Source organism: Oryzias latipes, chromosome 7 (genome assembly GCF_053564925.1).
Source record: "Oryzias latipes strain Hd-rR chromosome 7, Olatipes_Hd-rR_3.1".
NCBI classification, from domain to species: Eukaryota; Metazoa; Chordata; class Actinopteri; order Beloniformes; family Adrianichthyidae; genus Oryzias; species Oryzias latipes.
Genome location: NC_136243.1, coordinates 14,539,153 through 14,563,067, shown reverse-complemented (window position 1 = coordinate 14,563,067; position 23,915 = coordinate 14,539,153). Strand labels below are relative to the sequence as shown.

Below are 23,915 nucleotides of genomic sequence, written 5' to 3'. Positions count from 1 at the left end.
GTATTAAATTAATTAACTGATTCGTTTTTTTTATAAAGCAGTTGTTCTGGATTTACAAAAATAATTTCCCAGAAAAGATTTACAGTTTGTCAAAAAAAAAAAAAATGAAGAAAGAAAGAAACTGTGTGAACTCATGTGTATCCGTTTATCAACTTGAAAACATATTGACAGTTTGAAAAATGAAATTTCTTTTTGAAGCTTCCTGGAAAAGTTTCTAATATTGGGTAACCTATAGCTTGGATTATTAAAACATTTTTTTTAAATAAGTCAAAGTAACACAATCAATGTATATACCTGCCCTTTTTTCTCACTTTACCATCTAGGAAATATGGAATGTGTTTTGCTTTTACTATAATTTTACAAAAATTCCATTGTGAGACAGAAGTCGTGAAAAGATATGAAAGCAGTTTGTGTCGCCTACTCCAATATAAAATTCAGTGTGCATAATGATGACAAAGGTGGACACCAGAGAACAGTCACATTGATGCTTGAAGAAATCAGAATTGATGTTAAAATGCGGTTAAGGATTTTGACTTCCTGCAGCACAACATGCTTTAAAACAGAAAAAATGTCCACATTTCAAATGAATTATCTAATTTCACAACCAGATCAACTCTAATATTAAACATAAAGCACAGCTATACCGCCTGCTGCTTGAATGAGTGTCCGCTAAGGATGTATGTGTCGGTCGGTGTGTGAGCGCGTGCACGAGTCCGCACAGGTGAATGCGGCTGCAGATTCCTCTCTTGGCATTCACCGCGTGCCTTAATTGTGCGCTTAATCAATTAAAGTCCGCTGTGAACACGAGGAGTGGAAATCCAGTCTGTCGTCGTGGAAGTGGGACGAAGAGCGTTCCTGTAAACCAGGCCTGTATTTACATCCGCACAGCGGAAATCTGCCGCTCATAAACAGCCGGAACCTCACCGTCCTCCTCTCTCTGCTGTATTCTCTGACGACTGAGGCTGCTTTTCCTGTAGGAAAGAAATCCCATTTTCCCCCTTTTGAGAAGGACGCAAACCGGCCAAGATCCCGCTGATTCTCCCGTTTATGGAAGCGACCGGGCCTCTAGGCTGATCCGTCCCAATCCTGCTTCAGTCCTCCGTCACTGTCCAGGAGACAAACCCCCAATAGAGGGTACCGGTCCGGTTCCGGTCCGCTCCTCCTGCGTTCATCTCAGCTCAGACTGCGGGGACATATCCAGATCTCTCTGACGCTTCTCCTTCTCTGCAGACTTCCACCGGGATAAATCAATAAACCGGAAACGTTCCCGCCTCTGAAGGAGGAAGGGCAGGCAGGGCGCTGACCATAGTGCTGAAACCGGAGTGCGGCTCTCTGAAGACTCTTGTTTCAGGCTACTTCCGGTGAATTGTCTTGTGGGAATAATAAACAAGCAAACAAATAAATAAATGTTGCATATTTACACACCTGGAACTATATTCACCTCAGTCAAAGAAAAAAGTTGTAAACACAATGAAATTCTTTGCCGTTTGCTATGCTTTTATTAAAGAACACTAACTTGTAAATTGATATTTAAAAATCTGTTTAAGTCTGGCATTTCATGTGAATGAAAACAAAACAAAGCAGTCCACCTTAATGCGCATGCTCCTGACCACTGGGGGGGGGGGGATTTTGCTTTGTAGTTTGAAGTTCCTTTCTATTCGCTACGAAATCTAAATAATTTTGAAGCTTTATCAAACACAATATGTGGCACAACATATTGAGACTAATTAAAGAGAAAAACTAGTGAAATTCTTGCGTTTTTTTTTTGTTTTTATTTAAAATACCTGCAATGCAATTACACAAACATTCAAACTTAAATAAAATCATAGATATTATACAACTCTTTAAAAAAGGTTTAAACAAATAGTCACATGTCATTATCCAAACTTGTAAAAAAAAATACAAAAACAAAATAAATTAAGTTCCCACTAAAATGACTTAATAAATTCTGCTGAAGTGGCAAAAAGCTAAAAGAAACCGAACAACAAAGGACAGCTTACATGGTAAATGCAAATAGATAGGTAGATGATGACTTTATTAATCCCACAATGGGGAAATTTCATAATACGGAAATACAGAACATAACTGTGGCTTTGGCTTTCATTGAGAAAATATAATCCCATCTTCCCTGATCATTTTATGAGACACTGCAGTTCATGTATGAGAATATCCTACTACTGCACTGGAACATTTGTAAGCTACTGGTTTTATGCAAACTTCTGAGGTCCAAGATGATGTACTTCCTTAAGTCTTATTTACTTCGCTAGAGTTTTTCTGCTTTTATATTTATCTCTAATAGTGCACATTGATTTCCTGAGACTTTCATTGCAAATAAATAATACAATTAAATGATGTGGTTTTTCTTGCAAAGAGTGGCAACACAGTTTGAAAGCACCAATAAATGTACATACCGTTCATATTAATGCAGATATATAGACATATTCACAATTTCCCAGAACAATTTCATTACTTTTTTTGAATAAACTCTCCTTTTCTTGTACAATTAAAAAAATAAATTAAGAAAAACAAGTCTCCAGAAGTCTTGAATTTGATACTGAATAATCGAATGGTTGAGCAGCCATAGATCTCTGTCTAACTTAAAGACAGTATTTTAAACCACAACGAGCTGGCAGTGAGCTGTCTGATCAAGGCGCTGAGCATCTCCAAAGATGAGAAAGATCCCAAGACCTGTGGCATTTACTAAAATGATGAGGGAGAACACTGTGGCCCACGACAGGGTGATCTTTATCAGATAGCCTGAAAAGGACACCAGCAGCAGACCTGTGGAGCATGAGGCGAGCAGTTAGAGCTGGTATTTCACACATCCCTGACATTCAGATCAGGTTTAGGTTACATACCCATAAAGGCCCCCATCATATTCATAAAACCTGTGTGAAAAAAACAGGATGTTTGAAAAAGACTCTAAATAATAACAATATGGGGGAGTGGGGGGGTGGGGGCTTATATGTACCATAAAGAGCTCCGGCACATGATGGTGTGAGGTCCTGCACATTCACAGATGCACCACTGAAACACAAGAAAAACCAATGCAATTGTCATCATTCAATTTCCCTATATTTCTGTCTTACTCACTGTCCCCATTTCTTTTGAATGTTGTGGTGACTCGTGAAAAAAAAGAATGAGTGGAACAGATGTGTCCGTGTAGTCAAAATATGAGTACATTTTAATATTGCAGGAACAGAAAAGGTGAGCTGTAGACCACTTTTGGGAATAAAAACATTTTCTTGCATGCAAACATGTTAGAAATTATTATAAGAATTGTCACTGAATCTACATTATTTTTAAATGAAAAAAAAAAAACATTTTTATCGCAACAATGGCCAAAACAATCCTTTCCCAATTTGTGAGATGTGAGGAGATGATGGATGATGAAAGATTATGTTAATGACAAGAATACTTAGCATGAACTTCACTAGCCTGCACATGCATGCCAATGTGCTCTGATTGAACATTTATGGTTAAAAAACAAAAACTACAGATTCCAAAAAGCTTTTATTTATGATGTCCCACAGATTTCACATTTTAATGTGTCCCAATCATCTGCATTGCTTAAAACGTGCAGACTAGTTGTTTCAAAAATGAGAAGCCTTCACTCTGTTATTCTATATACTGCATTTGTTTTACTTTAAAAAAAAAAAACCTTACAACCTATAGGAGATTTATAAGGATGGGTGTTATCATGGAAACACCAAGTTAAACAATATATTTCCACCAGCGATGTTAATAATTTCATCATTCTGGAACCAGTACAAAAATCCTTACATCATATTTGATGCTGATTTTATCACAAGGGATGTTTTATACACAAACCATAAGTTCTAGAATATTTGTAAAGATATTTAGTTCAACTAATCCATCTTACCCACTACTGAAGGTGGAAAAACCCACAGAAGCAGAAATGAAGATGATAGCTGAGGGGAAATTGACCTCTCCAGCCAGCGGCAGGATGAACAAGCTGGACGCACCCATGGCACAGAACTGAAGAAATGTGGGTAGAAGGACAGATGGCATATTCTAACACTCACATCACATTGTTGTTGTTTCATTTTTAGAACAACACAGTTTTTCACATACAGTATTAACACATTAACAATTGAGATTGTTTTAGTCAATATGAGAAAAATGTTTAGATCCCATATTTATTTTTTAATTAAGCAGTAACTAAATAGTCACATTTTAAAAATGGAATAATTTTACAAAAGCTTTGCACCTTTTCTGAGTTTGAAAATAAAAGTGTTTTTTTCAAGGCCTCAAATCACTGATATCTATTGAGTTGCGTGTGTCTCTGAATCTTCTCATACTTTCAGGCAACAGCCAAAGTATTATTTATTTATTTAGACAAATTATGGATTTCCCTATATCTTAATGTATTCCAAAATAACTCTGCCAGTAGAATTTCTGTCTTAACTATTAGGAGTTATTTGATGTGATCTGAAGATTTTCAAAGTTTTGTCTGAAAGACAAAAGTTAATCAAAAAGAGGGAAATTCCTCAGTTTGCTGAACCATGAGGACATGAGGATAAAAATGTTGTTTTTCCATACAAAGATTACTCTAACTTTGAGACTGAAGGAATGGTCATTTTATCCTGAAGTTTGAATCCAAAACTGCAACAAAGGAAGCTCTGGGATGAATTTGTGGCCTGTCCAGGGTTTATCCCACCTTCACCCGAAAGTGGCTGGGATAGGTCCCAGCAACCCCATGATCCCAAAAGGAATTAAGTGGGTTTAGAAAAGGAATGGATGGAATGAAGAAAGAACAGTGATTCCCATGAGTTAAAATTGGTATTTTTCTTATTAAAAGGTAGAATGGATCTTTTCCTTTGTGGTGTTTACATTAATTTTTGACACTGCAGTCTGAATGTTACACAAACTCAGTCCAGTTTTGGGGATTCTGTAGAAATGAAAGACTTGGTTTGATGTTTCTTAGCCATCAGTAAATCTAGTGTTACCACTGCTGTCTGTTTCCTGAAGCTGATAAAAAAACCGACCTCAACATTCTCTGAATTATTGGAAAAGATTTTCTCGCCAATGCTTCTTTAGAACAGCTAGACATTTTTGTGAAACCATTACTGACCTGAATGAGAACATTGCCACGAATAATGTCTTTTTTTCCTGTCCATTTTTGTAAGTATTTGGCTTTAGTGTTCCTGTTTACACTTCTAAAGTTCATTCTGCTGATACTTAAATGAAACATATCTGTGCATTCTGCTTCACCAAAAGTCTAAAATTGTGTTTATCCAGTTGCATGTATGGTTTAGTAATTAATAAAAGCATAATAACATTGTTATTTGTTGGTGTCTTATTACATTACCTATGTTGTTGGTGTCTATAATGTTGCATGTATTTACATTTAAAAGACATTTCTAGGGCAAGTTGCATAGAAACTGTCACAGACGATCTCAGAAGAGTCTTCTGCCCCTTTCCTGCGTTTGCACAGATAACTGCTCAACTAAGTCTGAAAACAGAAATAATACTCAAGATATTTATCCTTAGTTTTACTTACATTCTAATAAAAGTTTGTGAATTAACAATAGAATTAAAAAACTAGATTTTATATCTGCTGTATGGGTCTGGTTTTAAAAGGCTGATTTTGTTGTAACATGTTTTAAAAAGACATCTTGGAATAGAAACTGACTGCCATCAACAAAACCAAACAAATTGTGAGCACACATCTGAAATCACAATACGGTTTCCCTGAACTTACCTGCATTATTCTCCTTACTGTCAGGACACCATAACCTACAAATGAATAAAGAAATGGTTTAAAGTTTGTAATGTAATGAAGAGATTGAAGGCAGCGATGATGCTCTTTCTGTACCTCGGATGATGAGCAAGTCTGAAACAAATCCTCCACTAAGCGCTGACGGAATCGCAGTCAGCCATGGAACCACATTATAAACCCCTGCCTGCAGTGACAGAGATATAATGATGGGTTAAGAAGATCAGTTGGTGGTGGTCTAGGCCGGAAAGGCTCAGCAGAAGCTGCAGGTTCAAGTCCTGATGCCTGCCATCCCTGTTTCCCATAGAGGTACCTGAGCATCAGGGAAGGATTCTTTGAAGTATGTTGGTAGCCAGGACAGGAACGTGTAAGATGTGCTGCATATGCACATGTGGGCAAACACCATCGCCCTGGAGAGAAGATGAAGAGGTTAAAACCGCTACATAGTGACTCATCACTTATCCAAAGAGAGAATGCAAAAGTATACCAGACTGGAGGCTTTTTAAAAAGGTTCAGCCAATGTTTTCTGGACAGTCCTGGCTGTAAGCGATTCTGTGTTTTTACCTGGACCAGGCTGACCTCACCTGTACCACACCATCAAGACAAGATCAAACAGGTCAGCACAAAGATATGACAATATTTTTTTTTTAAAAAGCAGGAAACTATCATTTACGTACTTTGGGCTCATCATGTTAACGCAACAAAACAAAGTAAATTATGTAGATCAATTCTTTCTTGCCAAATGTTGCTAATTCGCAATGTATCATAAAATCCAGGATTCCACTTAATTTACCATCACCTTGATTTAAAAAGAATATGAAGGAATATTTTTAATAAATTGAGAATAAAGTCAGGCATGAATGGGTTACTGGATAAATATTTTGCAAAATAATATTTTTTGCTTCATTTTTTTCTTTCTTTTTATACATAATATAAATATAATAATTATTTTTATATTAATAATTATATTTATATTATGTGTTACATATTATTGTAGGGTTTTGGATCTGTGGGTTTTTTGAAGAAGTACACTTTAAAACAAAAGTAGAAATGGTCCTTAAACATTGTCAGCTTTCCCACATTGCTTTGTTATTGTTCTTATTGAATGAACTACTTCTGTGTTTTATGGTCATCCTTTCTGTTTCAAAATAAAACATAGGGAAATCAAATCTTAATTTAGGTAAAAATGATCGACGGCCGTACCTTTTAATAAATACTGCCAAACGGTGAGAGCCCAGAATCCCGACAGCAAACCTGAACAATAGAATATGCTCTCCCATCCATACTGCTCAAGCATAACAGACGCCATCCCACCAGCAAGCAAAGTTCTAGGAGAAAATGAAAAAAAAATATTTGAAACATGTTTTTTTTTTTAAAAATAACTTTCTCAATCATAATCCACAAAAAGGAGTAGGGGGCTGTGTGTAGGTACGGGGTGTGGGGATCTATTTTTTGTTTTTTATTTTTGAGCTTGTTTATTTAAATTTTCATGCTTGTTTTTGTATTATTTTGTTTTAATTTAAGGCACTTTGTGCTATGCTTTTATATGAAAAGTGCTTTATAAATAAAGTTTGATTGATTGACAATGTATGTGAATCCACAAATTTATGTCCACATTGTGCACAACTCACCCGAGATGACTGCCACTGTTCATGGTGCTCATTAAAAACCCTCTTTCTCCTTCTACCACTCGCTGGGAGCACAGGCTAGCTAAGGATGGGAAAAAAACACCTGGAAAACCACACAAGGTTCATGCAACATCAGATCAGGGTCAGAAAAGAGCAAAAGTATGAATATCTGGAAAATCTGAAGCATTCTTATCAAACGTCTCTGTTAAATTCATAAGTATAAACAGATGCTGTCAACTTCTTTTGAGTTACTGGATATGCAGTACAGACCAAAAGTTTGGACACACCTTCCCATTCATTTGAATGAGAAGGCGTGTCCAAACGTTTGGGCTATAATGTAGATTAAACAAAAATATTACATTTCTGACTGCCGTACACAACAGGAACAGGGGTGGAAAATGGACAAAACTTCAGACCATCCGTGAAACTACCCATCAAGCATTAAAAATCAAAGGTAATAAATTTGAAAACGCTCTGTCAGATCCATTAACCATTAAGCTCTTCAGAGGTTTTAAGCAGAGATGTAGAAATATTTCTGTAAGTTTTTTTTTCTTTAGAGAAAATGAAACAAAACACTCACCTTGCAATAATCCCATCAGGATTCTGGCCAGAGTCATGAAAAAAAGCTGGTGGGAGCCAAAATGAGCCAGCAGAGGAGTACCTGCTGAGATGAGAGCCCACGAGGCTGCAGACATGAGCAGGACCCGCTCTCCCCCCACACTGCAGAACAACAAATAAGAAGAAATGGAAAATCCTAAAACCGTTCTCAGCAGTCCTCTATGAAGTAAAGCCATATGTGTGTGTGTGTGTGTTTTGCTCACATGTCACTGAGGTGTCCTCCCAGGATCTGCGTGAAGCAATAACCCCAGAAGAATCCGCCCAGGACCAGACCTGATTCGATTTTGCTCCAGTGGAATCTGGCGGCCATGAAGACCGCACACACCGGCATCGTCATCCGCGTGCAATAAAGGAGGCATGTGCCCATGAACAGCACCACAAGCCATTTTCGAGCAACGGGTCTACAAATATACAGCTTCAGATTAACCGCACATTAAGTGTTTGTTACACCTCATGAACAGGCTGTGTGAGCATTTTTTGTCTGTTTTATGCCGTCAACGCTCAACTGGGATTACTCCCACCCCAAAAGTCTTAAAGTGTGTTTTTGTTTGAACTTAAGGTCTTTCATGTTGTGAAAGCGACTGTGTCATAGGGGATCAAACCAGGGATCATCTGGATCCTCCAGGGAACTTTACACCCCCAAAGTGAAGATTTTGTTTGACATCTTTCTGTTCACTTTCTTTTCTTTTGTCCTGTTTTAGTATATAAATTTCGGATTAAAACTTGAGTTGGACAAAGGGCTGTGCAGAAAAAAAACATGTGTATTAAATGCATGAAAAAGAATCACATTCACCTATTCAGTAACTCTTATTCAGTTACTCTCTAGACTCAGTTTCCTGCAGTTGGTAAAACAGGGATCCCTTAGAAATGGCTCTCAAACACACAGATTTATGACAGAAAACCTCAAGGTGCTCCAATATCAATAACAGCTTTTTTTAATTATTGCATTTTATTTATTGTTTGAGCTCTGTTTGCATTAAGATATATATTTAATTTAATGACCATTGTACTCATGAAAAATTGAAATATTGAGCATCACAGTAACTTGTCACTGACAGTGATGGCCAAAAATATCAACACCCCTGAGTTAATTCATCACTTTGCTCAAAAATTGCTCTAATTGCAAATGTTTTAATGTTTAATTTTTATTTTTTTTTCTGGTTGACAAGAAAAACAACCAATAAAACAGAGGATCAAAGTCGTGGTTGACAATTATTCACACATAACTCAAAAACTGGACTTCATATTTTCTGCACTGTTCGGCATGCCGGATTATCAGGCACACCGTCACTGAATACCGGTAGTCTGTTTTTTGGACTTGTGTCATAAAAAAGGCACACTGAACTATAAGGTGCATTAAAGCAAGACAAAAGAGTCAGAGATAAGTCTGTCTGTCAGTCAGGGTTTTTTAACTACTTTCACGGTGTCCTTTGTGTCCTCCTGAGTTGTCTACCATGGCATCCCTTTTCATTCAGATGGTGACAGTGCAAGATGACACCATTGTACCTTGTTTTCAGACCAGCTTCAGTTTGTTTGGCAATTAAATAAGGTTCCTTATCCACCATCCCAACAACCCTTTGATATCATTTTTGTTTGTTCTTCCATCCGTGGAGGATAGCTACAGAGATATGGTCTGTGAACTTCTCCTGATGACTTTGTGCTCAGTGGAAACAGCAACATTAAGATCTCTAGAGACCGGCTGGTGGCCTTAAGATTGTCCATGTTTTTTCCACATCTTTTACTCAAATTTGGAGACAGGTCTTTATTCATCTGTCTTTACTCCTTTCTTTATGTGACACCCAACATCAAAGTTTGAGTTCTCTTTCTCTTAATTTTATCTGGTTGTAGGTATGATAAATAAACAGCCCATTCCTGCTATCTGCTACATGGACGTCTCAATAAAAATTACAGGACCATCACATACAAAAAACAATTTGTTTTGTGTTTCCAATAATTTAGTCAAATTTCTTGACTCTGTAAGAGTTTTTGGCCTCTTTGATTTTGCTTCCTTTTTATTTTACTTTTTTCTTACTTTCTAGGAAGCAGAAACCATAAACGCATAAAAACCAACATTTGCAGTTGGAACAAGTTTCTGAGAGGAGTGTTGTACTTTATGACTGAAATGTTTTGCCTTGACTACAGTACAGACTAAACGTTTGGACACACCTTTCCATTCATTTGAATGAGAAGGTGTGTCCAAACTTTTGGTCTGTACTGTATATGACACTGGCAGGCAGCTTGGAGGCTAATGGATGAACTTCATCCTAGCTACTGCCCGACCACAATGGGCCCAAGTCTAGGTCTCCCTGTGCTGGTCCCCAGCCCGGACAGAATACAGGGTTGTGCAGGAAGGGCATCTGGCGTAAAAATATCTGCCAAACCACCTGTGTGAATCAGTGAAAGTGAAGTGATATGCTAAACAAAATTCTACACCAATTTTGTCATTTTCATATTTGATACGTGGAAAAAGAATATAAGGGAACACCAAAGCCATAATGACAGACTATGTCATGTTTGACTTTCTTGCATATTTAATAACAGTACATTTGTTTTAAGAGCAGGATCTTATTTGACACAGGGTGTATTTTATTTTGAAAGGAAAAAGGTGTTCAGTTAAAAAAAAGTTTAAAACAGTATTGATAGAAAAATACACTACATTTTTCAGTCTTTTATTTTAAATATTTCATTCTACGTTTTATAAATAAATGACTTAATGGCCACAAAACGTAAGTCAAATGTATTTTTTAAACAATGAATTGGAACTCTGCGACTTGGTGGTTTTGGTCAATAACTTACAAACTGGATCAAATGGCTTATTTAGGTTGCAAACTCCTGCTATAAATAAGCGAACCTCAACAGCAGAGCTCAGACAAAAGAAACCCAGCCTTTAATACCTGTAGAAATGAGAGGAGTAGAAAGTCGGCTGTCCTTAAGCGGAACAAACGTTCGCAGCGTAAACCCAGAGACAAATGAAGCGAGAAAACAAAAAAGCCCGCCCGCGACGTGACGTCATGAGATGTTTGGTTTTGTTTTGTCAGGTTCTCGGATTCTAAATGAGCGCGTTCGATACAGTGACATCGTTTTTTTTTTAAACATGCATTTAGCTACAGCGGTCGTTTTGAGTCAGAGATGCTTCGAGTCCGTTCACAAATAAGGCGGGTCACCATTTACAGCGTCACCTGCATGGCAGTGGTAGCTGAATTAGAACTGTTTCTTCACAGATCTGTAGTACTTTTTTATCTACGTTATTATTACTTTTGATTTTAAGACATTTATTTTGAAAAGACATAGATTGTAAACATTAAAGATCAATACACCTCAACAGGGAACTTTCTTTTGAAGACTTTTCTGGCTGGCACAAATGCAAAAATGCAGAAAAATGATCACCTCTTTGGTTTATTAACCCCAGTCTCACCTTGGCCACAAGTTTTGGTTCTTGGGTTCTTCTTTCTCTGATTCCTGGAGTCCATAGATACTGAGATCCAACAAGGAAACATGCAAATCCTGCTTCTGGTCTCCTGTTGTGTGGGATTCAGCCATCCAGAGAACACCAGCGCCTGTCTCCGTCTGTGCTGCTCTTCCGCATTCAGAGGGCTTTCATGAGGAAAACCTGCCAAACTGTTCAAACTTGTTGGAACAACACTGCAGCCAGTCAGCCGTCATCTGGAGTTTTTTATTACTGGCATTAAAGTTTCCTGGTGGCTTCATTGGGTTTTCCAATTTGCATGTCATCTTTTGAAAGGACAGAAGTGTGTTTCAGGTTTCATAGACGGAATACCTCTGAAATTCTGCCCCATCATTTACTTACACCAATGCAAACTTATAAATAAAATAGAATTATTCAATTTTGTAAATGAGAAAAGTCTGGTTTATTTACATAGAATAAAGAGTCGTTTGTTTAAAATGTGCGGAGAAAATCTGAACTATTTGGACGGTGTTTAAACTGAGAATTATTTATGAACTTTTAGTAGGTTGGGGTCTTTTTCTTGTTTAGCAGCTTTTTTTCTGTGCTAAAAAAATAAGGATGATAGATAAACTAATATAAAAGGGGAGAAACAGAAAGCCCTCTGATACAAAATGTCAAGAGCGTTGAGATGTTTATACTAAACACAAGAGCAAACATCCTGGATTTGAGGAAGATTCAAGTTAGATAAAGCCATGTACGGTCACAGGCATGTCAGAAACACCACCCAACAACAACAAGCTCATCCCGTATGACACACATCTCACAGGTAAAACTGTGCGTCTTGATTCAGCTCCCTTTAAACACGTGAAGATTCACCAAGCTCACACTTGGAAAAGAATGCAGCAGGTTTTATAGCAAATTTTCAAACAGCATGGGGAATAAAATCATAACACAATGAAACTGTATTATAACAGTGAAGGTACTTATACATTACCCTAAAAAATAGCAATACTTTGTTAGTAAATTCGGTCATAACCAACATTGCGATTTGGAAGCGTCCACCCACTCAGGAGAAAACACGTCTTCAGCACACCGGCGTGTTTGAAACCATTTCTGTCGTACAGAGAGCGTCAACACCGTTCATTTACACAACTTATTCCTGCATTGGCAAAACCAAGCTTTGTGGGAAAAAAAAAGACATCCACAATAAATAACATACACGGTGTAGGCTTTGAAAATACTTAATATAATCAGCAATTTGTGTATTCACTGAAATCTACCTAAAATTTAAGGATCTGTAATTAAACGGAATAACTCCTGATACTTTGCAAATACAGCAATGTACATTTTGAACAAGTTTAAATAGTTTTCATGTATGAAAAAAAAAACATTTTTATACATGTATTTACCTGGCTGTCACACAGTCACTGACTGATTATAAATAAGGGAGATGTGGAGGGGGGCCGTTTGTCATGTTCACTTGGGGTCCTCGATGGTGCCTGTGCTGAGATCTGTCATTTTGGGGTATTTCACCTTCTTCTGGTCCAGCTCATTTTGAGCCCACAGCAGTAACTTCAGGAGTTTAGCCAGTTTGGGTGTTGACTCCCTGTTTTCATAGTCCAGTACGGCTTGGTTGACTTCGCTCCATACCTGCACATTAACATATGTAAACAGAACTCGGATGGGAAGAGGTCTGAAAGACCTAAAGTCACAACTCAAAGGAGAATTTTCTGAGAGTAACCATATGCATGAGTGGCAGCTATTAGGACAAAAGGTTCCACATCAACACGAAGCACCATGTGATTCCTTAGCGCTCATCTTACAGGAAAATAATGACCCAAAACATTAGCTAAAGCTCTGTAGGAACTCATTAATAACACCACTTAAAAGCATGAAAAAGCCTACGCAGTGTCCAGACCTGAACCTCACTGAGTTGTTTGGGATGGACTAGGCAGAAGAGTGTAAACAAAGCAAACTACTACTACCAAATATTTATGGAAACGTCTGCAGGAAATTTGAAAAATAATTTTCTACGGAATAGTCAATTTATTTGTTGAGTAAAACAAGATAAAACTATGTATTAAAAGTTGCTACACAGATGATTTTAAAGTTTAGAGTACATAGATTCTGAGACGTCTTTTTGCAGCCCCTATTTTTTCTGTACCACCCTTTCATTTGTACAGGGTATGAAGGATTTCCAGAACCGGGTAGACATTAAACTAAGCATATTTCAATTAAAAAAAAAAAAAAAAACACTGGAATGTTCCCATACTTTTGACCACAAGTGTATAATTTGGAGAAGCTAAACATAAAAAAATGAAATGCATATCATTTCACTGGATTACTTTGAGTAGTTCTCTTTTTTTGCACACCATGTAGAAGAGATTCGGGCGAATGCACGCTGCCTGTCATTTAAGATGCAAATCCAGTAGTAGCTAAACTTCTAACTACAGTGAAGCTATGACAAGATAACTGATTCTAATTAACCTATGTTTAAATCAAATGGTTTGCAAACATTCTTTTTTTTGAAAAATTGAAATAATAAAATAGATTTTTTTTAAACTGAACTGGACTGTGTTTCCATCAAGGGTTCTCCACAACCTCTGAAATCAAAGGTCTGTGGTTGCTCTATTGTTCTCCTATGTGGTCTGCTGGGGAAGCAGCATTGCTGTGAGTGACACTGTTAGGGTTATGTCATTATCATTTGCTTACACGCTATTATCACCATGATATGTTCGTGTCAGTTCTATCTTTTAGTAAGAAAATAATGACCTGAAAAGTTCTGATTATACATAAATATGATGCTCCTGTACTGCTTGATTGAATGACCTACTTTTATGTTATCAAACCTGGCCACCAATAAAAACAGACTGGATACACTGGGAAGGCAGAACTCCTCTGTGACAGTTCGCACTGTCACAGACCGATTCTCCTTCTGCAGAAGTCTAGCAAAAGTTCTCATCTCCTGTGTGGTTTTTCTCTTTATTAAGGAAAAAGTCAGAACCCTGACAGACACCAACAGACTGAACAAGCTGATCAGGAAGGCGGGTTCTGTCATTGGCTGCAAACAGGAAACATTTGAAGCAGTGATGGAACAAACTCCTTTCAATCATGGACAACCCAGACCATCCTCTCCACCCTGTTCAGCGGAGCTCCTTCTCTAAGAGGCTCAGACAGCTCCGCTCCAAAACTACCCGGTACCGGAAATCCTTCATACCAAATACAATAACCCTGTACAAAAACTCACAATGCAACAGATAACCTTTGCACATTTTTTCTTTTTTTTGCACATTTCTTTTGCACATCTTTTTACCTGCACTGTTCTGTAAATAGCTTTTTAAATTATACCAACTTGTTGCTTGCATTTATGCTAAAGTTTTTTGTTCTTGTTTTTTTATATTATTCTTATTTCTCTGCTGTCAGCTGCTATGGTAACAAACAAATTTCCCACGTGTGGGATCAATAAAGTAATTCTGATATTTACAAATCCAAAAAAACATAACTAGAACTGTGAAGTAAAACAATTTAGTATTTCTGACATTTCAAATTGTGTCCTTTCTTTCCACTTAAAGTGAGATAAAAAAATAAAAAAAACACAGTAAATGAAGTAATTTAAAACAGAGTGAGAAGGTCACGCTGGCTTACCTTCTGTCGCTGCATCATGTTGAGCAGATCTCCAAAGGGTGACTCCTCTGGGTTGTCGAAGGCTAGAAGGGCTAGCGTTCTCTCCATCTCTGTCAGACACTCCCGGCTCTCCTCCCCCTGCTCCGCCAGCTGTGTTTGAGCGAACTCCAGCGCTGACTCAGTCTCTCTTAGCCTGATTAACTCAATCAAATGCTGCTGCTGCGAGAGGAAAAAAAGAAGAGCTAATGCTGATGTTGAAAGTAGTCAACGGTTTTAATTATATAAACACTGCTTTCTATTATTTTCAGAATAAGGCAAAGCAAGATCTGATCATGTATTGGTTCTGGCAAAACCTCTGAGCCGACCTACCTGTAGGTGAAAGTACAAGTAACGGTTGGTGTCCAGCAACTCTGGGTGCAGACTGTTGATGAGTGCGATAGCTTCCTGTATCTGGCCCTTGAGGATCATCTCCCTTATTTTTATCCTTTCATCTAATGAGTCCAGGTCCACACTGGGCTCGATCCCGGACTCCATCCGAAACTTCTCTGCTGCTTCTTTAAAGCCCTCTAAAAAAAAGTTATGTAAACAAGCAACAGAAAATGACAAAAATTTCCTGAAACTCACACTGAATAAAGTGAAAGTGGAGGTCTCACCTGTCACCAGGTAATTCATAATAAGACGGTTCATGTCCGCTCTCTGTATGTGAACATTATTTAGTTTCTCCATCCACTCCTCTTTCGTGATGTCCTCAGGCTTTTCAGCATAACTCATCATTGGGATCCTGGAATGTTAAGAATAAAGTGTGAGCAAGACTGACACTGCTCGGTTATAGTCTGTTCCTGCACGAACAGAAAACTATAATAACCCAATATTAAGACATATATGAACAACTACACGTGCGACAGTGTATTTAAAAATACAACAGCGGTAACAATATTTAACAGCAACTTTTAAATCATTTAAGCGTTTGGACGCGTCTCTGAAAATAATTGGAAAATCCACCGAAGCTACCAACCAAAACAAACCCGGGCAGATGTTGTGGCTAGTTAGCGTTTTCGCTATTTACCGTGCAAACCCTTTGTCGGCCGGTTATCCTTTCTCTCAAGTGGATAGGTGGATAGCAAATTCGTATAAATAAGCCTCCCTGTTGTTAAAGCTTCATTTAAAAGCAGCCTGAAAAGCGTAAGCACGCCGTCAAGCTTTTCGCAGCTAGCTAACTATCCAGGCTAACGAGAACACCTCGCGATAGGCACGTCCGTCACGCGCGTAGACTGATTGGTCTTGGGGTGACGTCACGGTTGCCGAGGGAGAGTCAGTTGACCGGATGAGTGATTTTACATGTAAATTAACATTTCACCGTACATAAACATGGAGGCTGTGTATGCTCTACACATGTATACTTGTTAAATTATATTATTTTTCTTTGATAGGAAAAAAGCTGGTAACACAATAAAAGTACCAAGTATTAACCCCTTAAATACAAAAATGTAAGTTGGCTGATATAATATGAAAATCTAAAACAGAAAAAGATAAAATTAACAAAAAAAAAAGTAATTTTGATCATAAAAAACAGCTCAACCGGAATTTCTTACATTACATTATACATAATAATCCCAGATTATTTAAAATAGTATAAAAGTCGAGATTTGACATAAAAATAAAATTTTAATATACAATACAAACATAAAAATAAATAAATCAATTCATAAAGTCTAAAATATGCACAAAGTATAATAGTATGTGCTGGTGACCAAAGCTGAAGTTTTCCAGATTCCCTGCATTTTTTTGTAAGATAATCAATCCTAAATTAAATATGAGTACAAACAAACAAGTAAACAAGAATTAATGGCAAATTCATTCACATTTTTTTCCCTAAAGTTCAGCCCGCTGTTGTTTTTCCACATCAAAATAATACAAAGCGAACATTCTTAGAACATTCTAGCACACTGTATGGTCACGTCTTTGCTAAATGTAAAATTTTTCCACACATTAGACTGTTATGATGGTTTGATCGTTTTTTGCTGATATCACATGTGTTTGTCTGCTGTGATGCTCTTTGTTGTTTTTATGTTATAGTAAAATAAACCTACTGTTCCTCTATTCAAATTGTATTTTCTGATATGAATTATTATTGGTTTATTTATAAACGATTTTATAATGCTATAGGTTGATTGCATGAAAGGAAAAAAAATCATATTTTTATTAATATCATTATTTGAATGTACAGCATTTTTAAATGACCTTTTTACCTTTACAGAAACAGTTCTTTGTTTTTTCATCTGCTTCTCTTCCCCAGCTAGGATGACGGGGTTTTACGACACACTGTCCTTAGCTGATAAGGAACGCTGTTTGAACTGAAAACCCTCCCAAATGGTTCATTATACGACACCCCCTAATGAACTTTTCAGTTTGTTTCTTTGTTTGGAAATAGTAACCCCTTACTTGAATTCTAAATAAAAGGAGCACGGGTGAAGCAGTCCTTCGAGGAGAAAGAGAAGGGTGCTGGAAGACCTGCATCACACTGGCTTCTTCTCCCTTGTGCACAAGAAACTTACTTGCTGTTGTGGTTTGTGGTTTCTTATTGTGTTTCTCTTTATTGTCTAGATGCATTTTTCTGACATTGTATTACCAACTTCCCTCAGACAGATTGATTTGGTTGGATCATAGAAATTTAAATCAATTCATTTAATAAGTCTTGGTTCCCCTGTGCCGGTCCCCAGCATGGATACAAATACATGGTAGTGTCAGGAAGGGCATCCGGCATAAAAATATCTGCCCAAACCAAATGTGTGACTCGGTGAAAGCTAATTCATTGTGGCGATCCCTGTCGGGACATGCTGAAAGCTGAACAACAACTTTGAAAATACAATCATTCAAATGAATAAAGCCTTAGGGTAGTGAAAAATGACTTTTTTTCGTCTAATACAGCGAAGTCACTATAAAAAATACAAACAAAGTGTGACTTAATGTCAGCCAATTTACTGATATGAAGACAGTTTTTCATTAATGAATCTTTGGCTGCAAGACATAGTTTTTTTTTTTTTTTTTTCTAGAAATGGACATAAAAGCATTAAACTCCTGTCACAGACTTGTTTTTAATTTAAGTTTAATAAAAAATACTAAAACTGTTTAAATTAATTGTGTTTCATTCTATGAGAAGATGGAGACCTTTTTACATTGAATTTATTGTAGTGATATGGCATTTTTCATTATTATTATTAATTCTTTAATCTGAAGGTCCAAAAGGAACCGAGTTCATAAAAAATAAAACATGAATACGTAAACATCCAACATATCACACATAACTTACTACTGGATACACAAACATTTCATAAATGTATAAAAAAAATATTAAAAAAGGGACATAAAAGACCTTTTTGGTCCTATATGGGGAAAATACGTTTAATATAAAAACAATTACTTTTCTTAAAAACTCATTGTATTTGGTCGTTTTATACTTTTTTTTTTTTTTTTTTAATAAACTTTATTGCACATTATGTCAATTTACAAAGATGTACTTTTAGGTATGCAATAAAAACACAACTGCAAATATCAAATACACAACTGTAACAAACAGAAGAACAAGAATAGAGAGAAATAAGCCAGGGGGTTAAACTCTACGAGAAAATACTGAAACTATCACATACAGACAATGTTCTGATTGCTTTTTGCTTCTCTGAATTTCGAATACTGTTGATATACTGATTTAATTCAGAAAGGAATACAGTGAAACAAGGTTTTCTACCAGAAAATTTACATTTATGAACATGGAATTTAGCCAAAATTAGTAAAAGATTTAAAAGAAAAGCAGAGTCCTTTTGCATATTGTTTGATATTAGACCCAACAAAACATCTTTCCAAGATAAGACAAAACAAGAATGAATTTTATCATTAATAAAATCACATATCTTCTGCCAAAATACCTTCACTTTGGGACAATGCCAAAAAAGATGGATAACTGTTTCAGGGGAATTACAACCAAAACTACAGAGTTTGGTCGTTTTATACTCTTCATAGATATTTATCCGCTACTACGTCAGTCCAAGTCGGGCCTCCTTTGGGCTTGAAGGGGCGGAGCTAGCGGGCTTCTGCGGCTGTCCATGGTCCTGTAGTAGCGCCAGAAAAGAGTCAGAATACGTGCGAGATGCAGCCATAGTCACGCTCCAGCGTCCAAGACCACAACGTGCCAGGATAGTTAGCCTTGCAGCGCGCGCACACACCGACGGAAAGGTAAGCCAGCCGCGAGCCCGTCGCGCCAATCTACCTCTTTTCCTGCGGTCTGCGGCTGGGAAACGGCCGCTGATGACCCATCCCCGCCTTGCATCAGCAGCAGGCCGGGAAGCAAACCAACATGGATGCTGCGCTGTAGCAGCGCAGCTGATGATGATGCTTGCTCGGAGATTATGCTGCCAGCATCGCGCTCATTATGTCTAATCATTTTTTTATAAATAAAGGCAAAAAGGAGAGGATATTAATCATGCAACCTCTGAACGTTTTTGGTATAAATGTGCGGTTGAGCTGAGTGAGGCTTCAAATATCCAAAAGAGTCCATTCATTTGCTGCAGAGATGAGTCTGGTTTGGAAGCAGTGGGGATTCTATGGTTTTCACTGTTAATCAACCCTGCCCAGCTAAACCTGGTGAGTGCCTGCAGGGATGTCAGCCTTTGATTTGCTCCATCACCAAAGAGCTCCTGCCAAGAGGCCACAAAATCACAGCAATTAACGGAAGCAGTTCAAGTCACAAGGGTGATCTCCATGAAATTCATGATTGAAGAGACAGAAAATGGTTTTAAAAATCTGTCATGTAACTACTTTTTTTTTCATAGAGACACCTACAGCTTACGGTATAGCTGCTTCCTGCACTCCGGTGTTTTCATAAAAACACATTCATGTCCTGGTTGGTGGAGGTGCACATGCAAGCCATGCTTTTCAGCTGTTTCATTTCTGTACTCAGCCTGTGGACGTGAGGCACCATGACTGAGCAGCAGAGGCAGCGCTCTCTGTCCACTGCAGGGGAATCCCTCTACCTGGTGTTAGGAGTGGACAAGCTGGCTACAAATGACGACATCAAGAGATCTTACAGGTGAGGGAATTGTTCCTAACCTCAGAAGCTGTTTTTATATACCTTTTTTAGCATATTTTTTAAAACTTTTATTTAAAATGTGTTTTTGTACAGGAAACTGGCACTGAAGTTTCACCCTGACAAGAACCCTGAAAATCCTGAGGCTGCAGATAAGTTTAAGGAGATAAACAACGCTCATGCCATTCTGAATGACCCAACAAAGCGCAATATTTACGATAAATACGGTTCTCTTGGACTCTATGTGGCTGAGCAGTTTGGAGAGGAAAATGTAAACACTTACTTTGTCCTTTCGAGCTGGTGGGCAAAGGTAAGAAAATCTTGTGCCGTCTGCTCAGGCATGGTCGTTTCTCTTTTCCTGACATGAGCGTGTCTCCCTGCAGGCTCTGTTTATATTCTGTGGCTTGGCCACTGGATGCTACTTCTGTTGCTGCCTGTGCTGCTGCTGTAACTGTTGCTGTGGACGATGTAAACCCCGGCCTCGGGAGGGCCAGGAGCAAGACTTCTATGTGTCTCCGGAGGACCTAGAAGCTCAACTGCAATCTGATGAAAGAGGTGAGCTGACAAACTCGCTCTGTCAGAGATTAGATGGAAGGATGAGTCTTTGAAAGATGGGTTTTGTTGTTTTCCAAGCAGAAGCCGGGGGCGAACCCATAGTGCTGCAGCCATCAGCAACAGAGACCACCCAGTTGACATCAGATGGGCACTACTCCTACCACACCGATACCGGCTTCAACTAACTCCCAGTGATCCCGACTCAGGATCCTGCCCGCTTTCCCGCTCCACCTCAGCAAAACGAAAGAAAGAAGCAGTCCATCTTTTCACTCCCGAAAGAGAGCCATGTACAGGAGAGGGACCAGTTAGCATGACCTATGAAAAAATTACATCTCCGCACCCTACCTGTATTTCCCCTGGTAAGAGAAATGAAAAAGTTGTCCTTATTTTACTTCTCTTTTTTTATATAATCTTTTTGTTAACAGATCAGTCCTTCATCTTCATGCTCTTGCATGCACCATGCAGGGCACACTGTTCTTAAATGATCTTTACTTTTTGGAGAGATTTCAATTTATAAAGTCATATCTTCAAGTTTTTGAGATACTGAGAGAACTAAGGACTGTGGATCAGGAGAGTGGAGACATGAATTTGTTAGGTCAGAATGTCAGTGCCATCCTTTAACTGTCGACTATTGATTTTAGCTCCTCCCCCCTCCCCTGATTTACAATCACTATGCCACCCTCAAACATCAGACATGGAGGAAGTCTTTGGCATTGCACATGTTTGTCTTTCATGAGGCCCCCTGAGTGTTTATTTTTCAAAGGATCAGAAGCATGTGGTCGTTCCGATGCAAAGCTTTATTTGCAGGCATTTTTTCTGTAAGCACCCGCTGATGTGATGTTTCCTCTTTAGCTGTTGAGACGTGATTTTGGACTATTTCCCCCTGAAGAAGCTTTGCAGTTGCAGGACTTGCTGTACTCCTTCCAGTGTTTTTGCTGCAGCAAGTTGTCATTTTTTTGTTCTCTTAATGGAACCTCCAAAGGAATCCATGTGATCTTGAATTTAAAATCTGATTTAGGAGCAGTTTGTCAATCTTTTCCAAAAATCACAATTCAACGCTGCACATTTTATTTATGGTAAATACATTCTTCACTCATGACGGGAAAATCAAAGTGTTCAAACCCAAAGATGAAACAGCTGCCTCTGTTGCTGTTGTTTTCAGAGCTAAATAAAGCCAAGGAGCTCAGAACAGACCCACATGATCTCTTTTAGCTGCAGCAGCAGAGGGTAACTTTTTTTTTCCAGAAGTTAACTTAAAGAAAAATGTTTTACTCGTTTCTAGTATCTTTTGTTTTGTCAAATTCTGAAATGACTTTTTTTCACGTTGAAGAAAAAGCTTGCCTGGCATTCCTCATCTGTTTGCCAGCGCTATAGGCTGATTTTTGCCATAAATTGCCATGAACATATTTGTCAGTTTTGTAGCGGCCCATAACTCATTTTAATGGTTTACAATTGGTGAGCCCCTGTAGCCCACCCTCTTAATTGTATGGATGTTGACCTCTGTGACCCTTGTATGGCGTTTTCTGTAAACCCTCCTCCTGATGAAACATAGATGTTCCTGTCATGGCTTTTTTCATTGAAATATTGAAGAAATGCTACTGTAAATGTTCTAATCTGAATGCACTGTGTGTTTAAAAAATTACAAAGGATTTAAGATCAGGAAATGTTTCCATATAAAAAAAGACTACATAGTATATAGCGTATCTACAGTGAAATGGTTATATGATGCATTTTTTGTATTTTACTTTATTTCATACCTCAAATGATGATTTCCTTTCATTTTAGCTGGTATGGTGTTGTAATATAACCATGGCATTTTGCAAAGAAATGTCTCAATGGTTCTGGTTGCTTGTACATACACTTGGCCCACATAAAGTATAAAAACCTACAGTTTCTGTTGTAGCATGGTAACCGTGTGTCTGGAAGAAATAAGTGGATCATTGATCTGATTTGCTGTTGTTGAATAAATGTTCCTCAACATTTTGGGTCAAAGAGCATCTTTTTTTTTACCTTCTTTGCTCTTGAAATGAGTAATTCTGGATCTTAAGCAAAAGTGCTGATTTTAGAGTTTAATCGATGCAAATATCCATCAAACCATTTCAGCTCTAAAATGACCTTAATTTAGGATCTACTTTAAAGAAAAAGCAACAAACAAGTGATTTTTATATAGCTGGAAATAAATTCAGGCATCAGGTTGTTAATAAAAAAACACTCCCTAATATTTACATATATATATTGGAAATTTAGTTTTTGATTTGCATGTTTGCTTTAATGTTTGCCTTTAATCTTGCCAGGCTAAATTGAATAGAATATTGGTTATCTCTAAAAAGGAAAACCAAAATTAACAAAAAAATCTCAATTCAAATTCTTTAGGGTCAGCTGTATAAAACAACGTACTATTAAAGTAAACTTTATTATTTTAAAAAACACAAAGAAAAACAAGAAAAAAATCACCTGAGCAACTAAACAGGATATCTTTTCCAAATATATTTCCAAGACTTTTAAAATAATTAACCAAACAGCCTTGGTACTTTTTCCAATAAACCATCACAAATAATGTGCAAAAAGTTTTATGAAAGCATATTTGGCCTTGCTTTTTACAAACACAAATTGTTGTTTATCATATAAGGGCATTTTACATTGAAATTTTTTTAAAAGGATTAAAATAAATTAAACTTCTTGTGCAAACATTTCAGCTTTGATGAGATTTGTTGAAAATCTGCGACAGTATTAATTAAACCTTAATCTATCAAGACATATTTAGTTGATTTTATTTATTTACTATACGAATGTAAAGTAAATAAAATGGCACTTTTTAATCATTTTGTCAAAAACATTGCATTTAAAATTAGTTTTAATCAAGTTCAGTCTAGCAGAGGTAAATGACCCGTTTACTTTGGTGTTGTTTCATTTTCTGTGTCTTTCTATTGGTTCTTGACGGAGTCCCCACAGTTATTCTCCTGCAGTTATTCTCCCTGATCTCTGCATCTTCTTCCCTTACAGCTGTCTTCATGGGCCATGTAACTACTTCCATATGGCTCATTTTTGGTTCTTCCTCTGCCTTTGCACCTCCCATATCATCAACTTCCAAACATGCAGCATGGACTGTCCATTCTTGTCATTTTAAGATTTTCTCCTTCACCGTCTGAAACATCCCAACACCTTTGCTTCTTTTAGCTCTTCTTCCTGATTTTCTCTCCCTGCCACAGTCTCTAAACTCAGCTGGGGTCTGCTCAGTCTTCCACATTTTTCCTGTTATACTTG

The 23,915-nt window shown here is 37.5% G+C and overlaps 3 protein-coding genes and 1 non-coding gene across 6 annotated transcripts; 1 reads left to right on the top strand and 3 right to left on the bottom strand.

Moving 5' to 3' along the window:
- Positions 1-724: 724 nt before the first annotated feature.
- Positions 725-828, bottom strand: mir124-2 (microRNA mir-124-2). The gene has a single exon (NR_107116.1). It is a non-coding gene; the product is annotated as a microRNA mir-124-2 (primary transcript).
- A 924-nt stretch (positions 829-1,752) lies between these two features.
- Positions 1,753-11,653, bottom strand: LOC101174349 (voltage-gated purine nucleotide uniporter SLC17A9). 2 transcript variants are annotated; one of them, XM_023956811.2, is made up of 13 exons: positions 11,402-11,653; positions 8,190-8,387; positions 7,949-8,088; positions 7,372-7,471; positions 6,944-7,068; positions 6,228-6,324; positions 6,054-6,150; positions 5,840-5,927; positions 5,726-5,760; positions 3,884-3,999; positions 2,972-3,027; positions 2,859-2,888; positions 1,753-2,781 (listed from the first exon to the last, which is right to left on the bottom strand). In XM_023956811.2, the coding sequence occupies exons 1-13, from the start codon at positions 11,524-11,526 to the stop codon at positions 2,612-2,614; spliced, it is 1,377 nt and encodes a 458-aa protein (XP_023812579.1). In that variant the 5' UTR covers positions 11,527-11,653; the 3' UTR covers positions 1,753-2,611. The 2 variants fall into 2 exon arrangements, with proteins under 2 accessions (XP_023812579.1, XP_078806412.1); XM_078950286.1 differs by lacking the exon at positions 11,402-11,653 and adding an exon at positions 10,881-10,997.
- A 626-nt stretch (positions 11,654-12,279) lies between these two features.
- On the bottom strand, positions 12,280-16,304 carry LOC101169608 (glucose-induced degradation protein 8-B homolog). The gene is made up of 5 exons (XM_004070857.5): positions 16,083-16,304; positions 15,670-15,797; positions 15,386-15,582; positions 15,038-15,235; positions 12,280-13,042 (listed from the first exon to the last, which is right to left on the bottom strand). The coding sequence occupies exons 2-5, from the start codon at positions 15,788-15,790 to the stop codon at positions 12,869-12,871; spliced, it is 690 nt and encodes a 229-aa protein (XP_004070905.1). The 5' UTR covers positions 15,791-15,797; positions 16,083-16,304; the 3' UTR covers positions 12,280-12,868.
- Positions 16,305-19,062: 2,758 nt separating this feature from the next.
- On the top strand, positions 19,063-22,631 carry dnajc5aa (DnaJ (Hsp40) homolog, subfamily C, member 5aa). Of its 2 annotated transcripts, none has more exons than XM_004070858.5 (5): positions 19,063-19,246; positions 19,971-20,099; positions 20,193-20,406; positions 20,480-20,651; positions 20,733-22,631. In XM_004070858.5, exons 2-5 carry the CDS (start codon positions 19,990-19,992, stop codon positions 20,834-20,836), a joined length of 600 nt encoding a protein of 199 aa, XP_004070906.1. In that variant the 5' UTR covers positions 19,063-19,246; positions 19,971-19,989; the 3' UTR covers positions 20,837-22,631. The 2 variants fall into 2 exon arrangements, with proteins under 2 accessions (XP_004070906.1, XP_011475803.1); XM_011477501.4 differs by having other exon boundaries at positions 19,099-19,246; positions 20,730-22,631.
- The last annotated feature ends 1,284 nt before the right edge of the window (positions 22,632-23,915 follow it).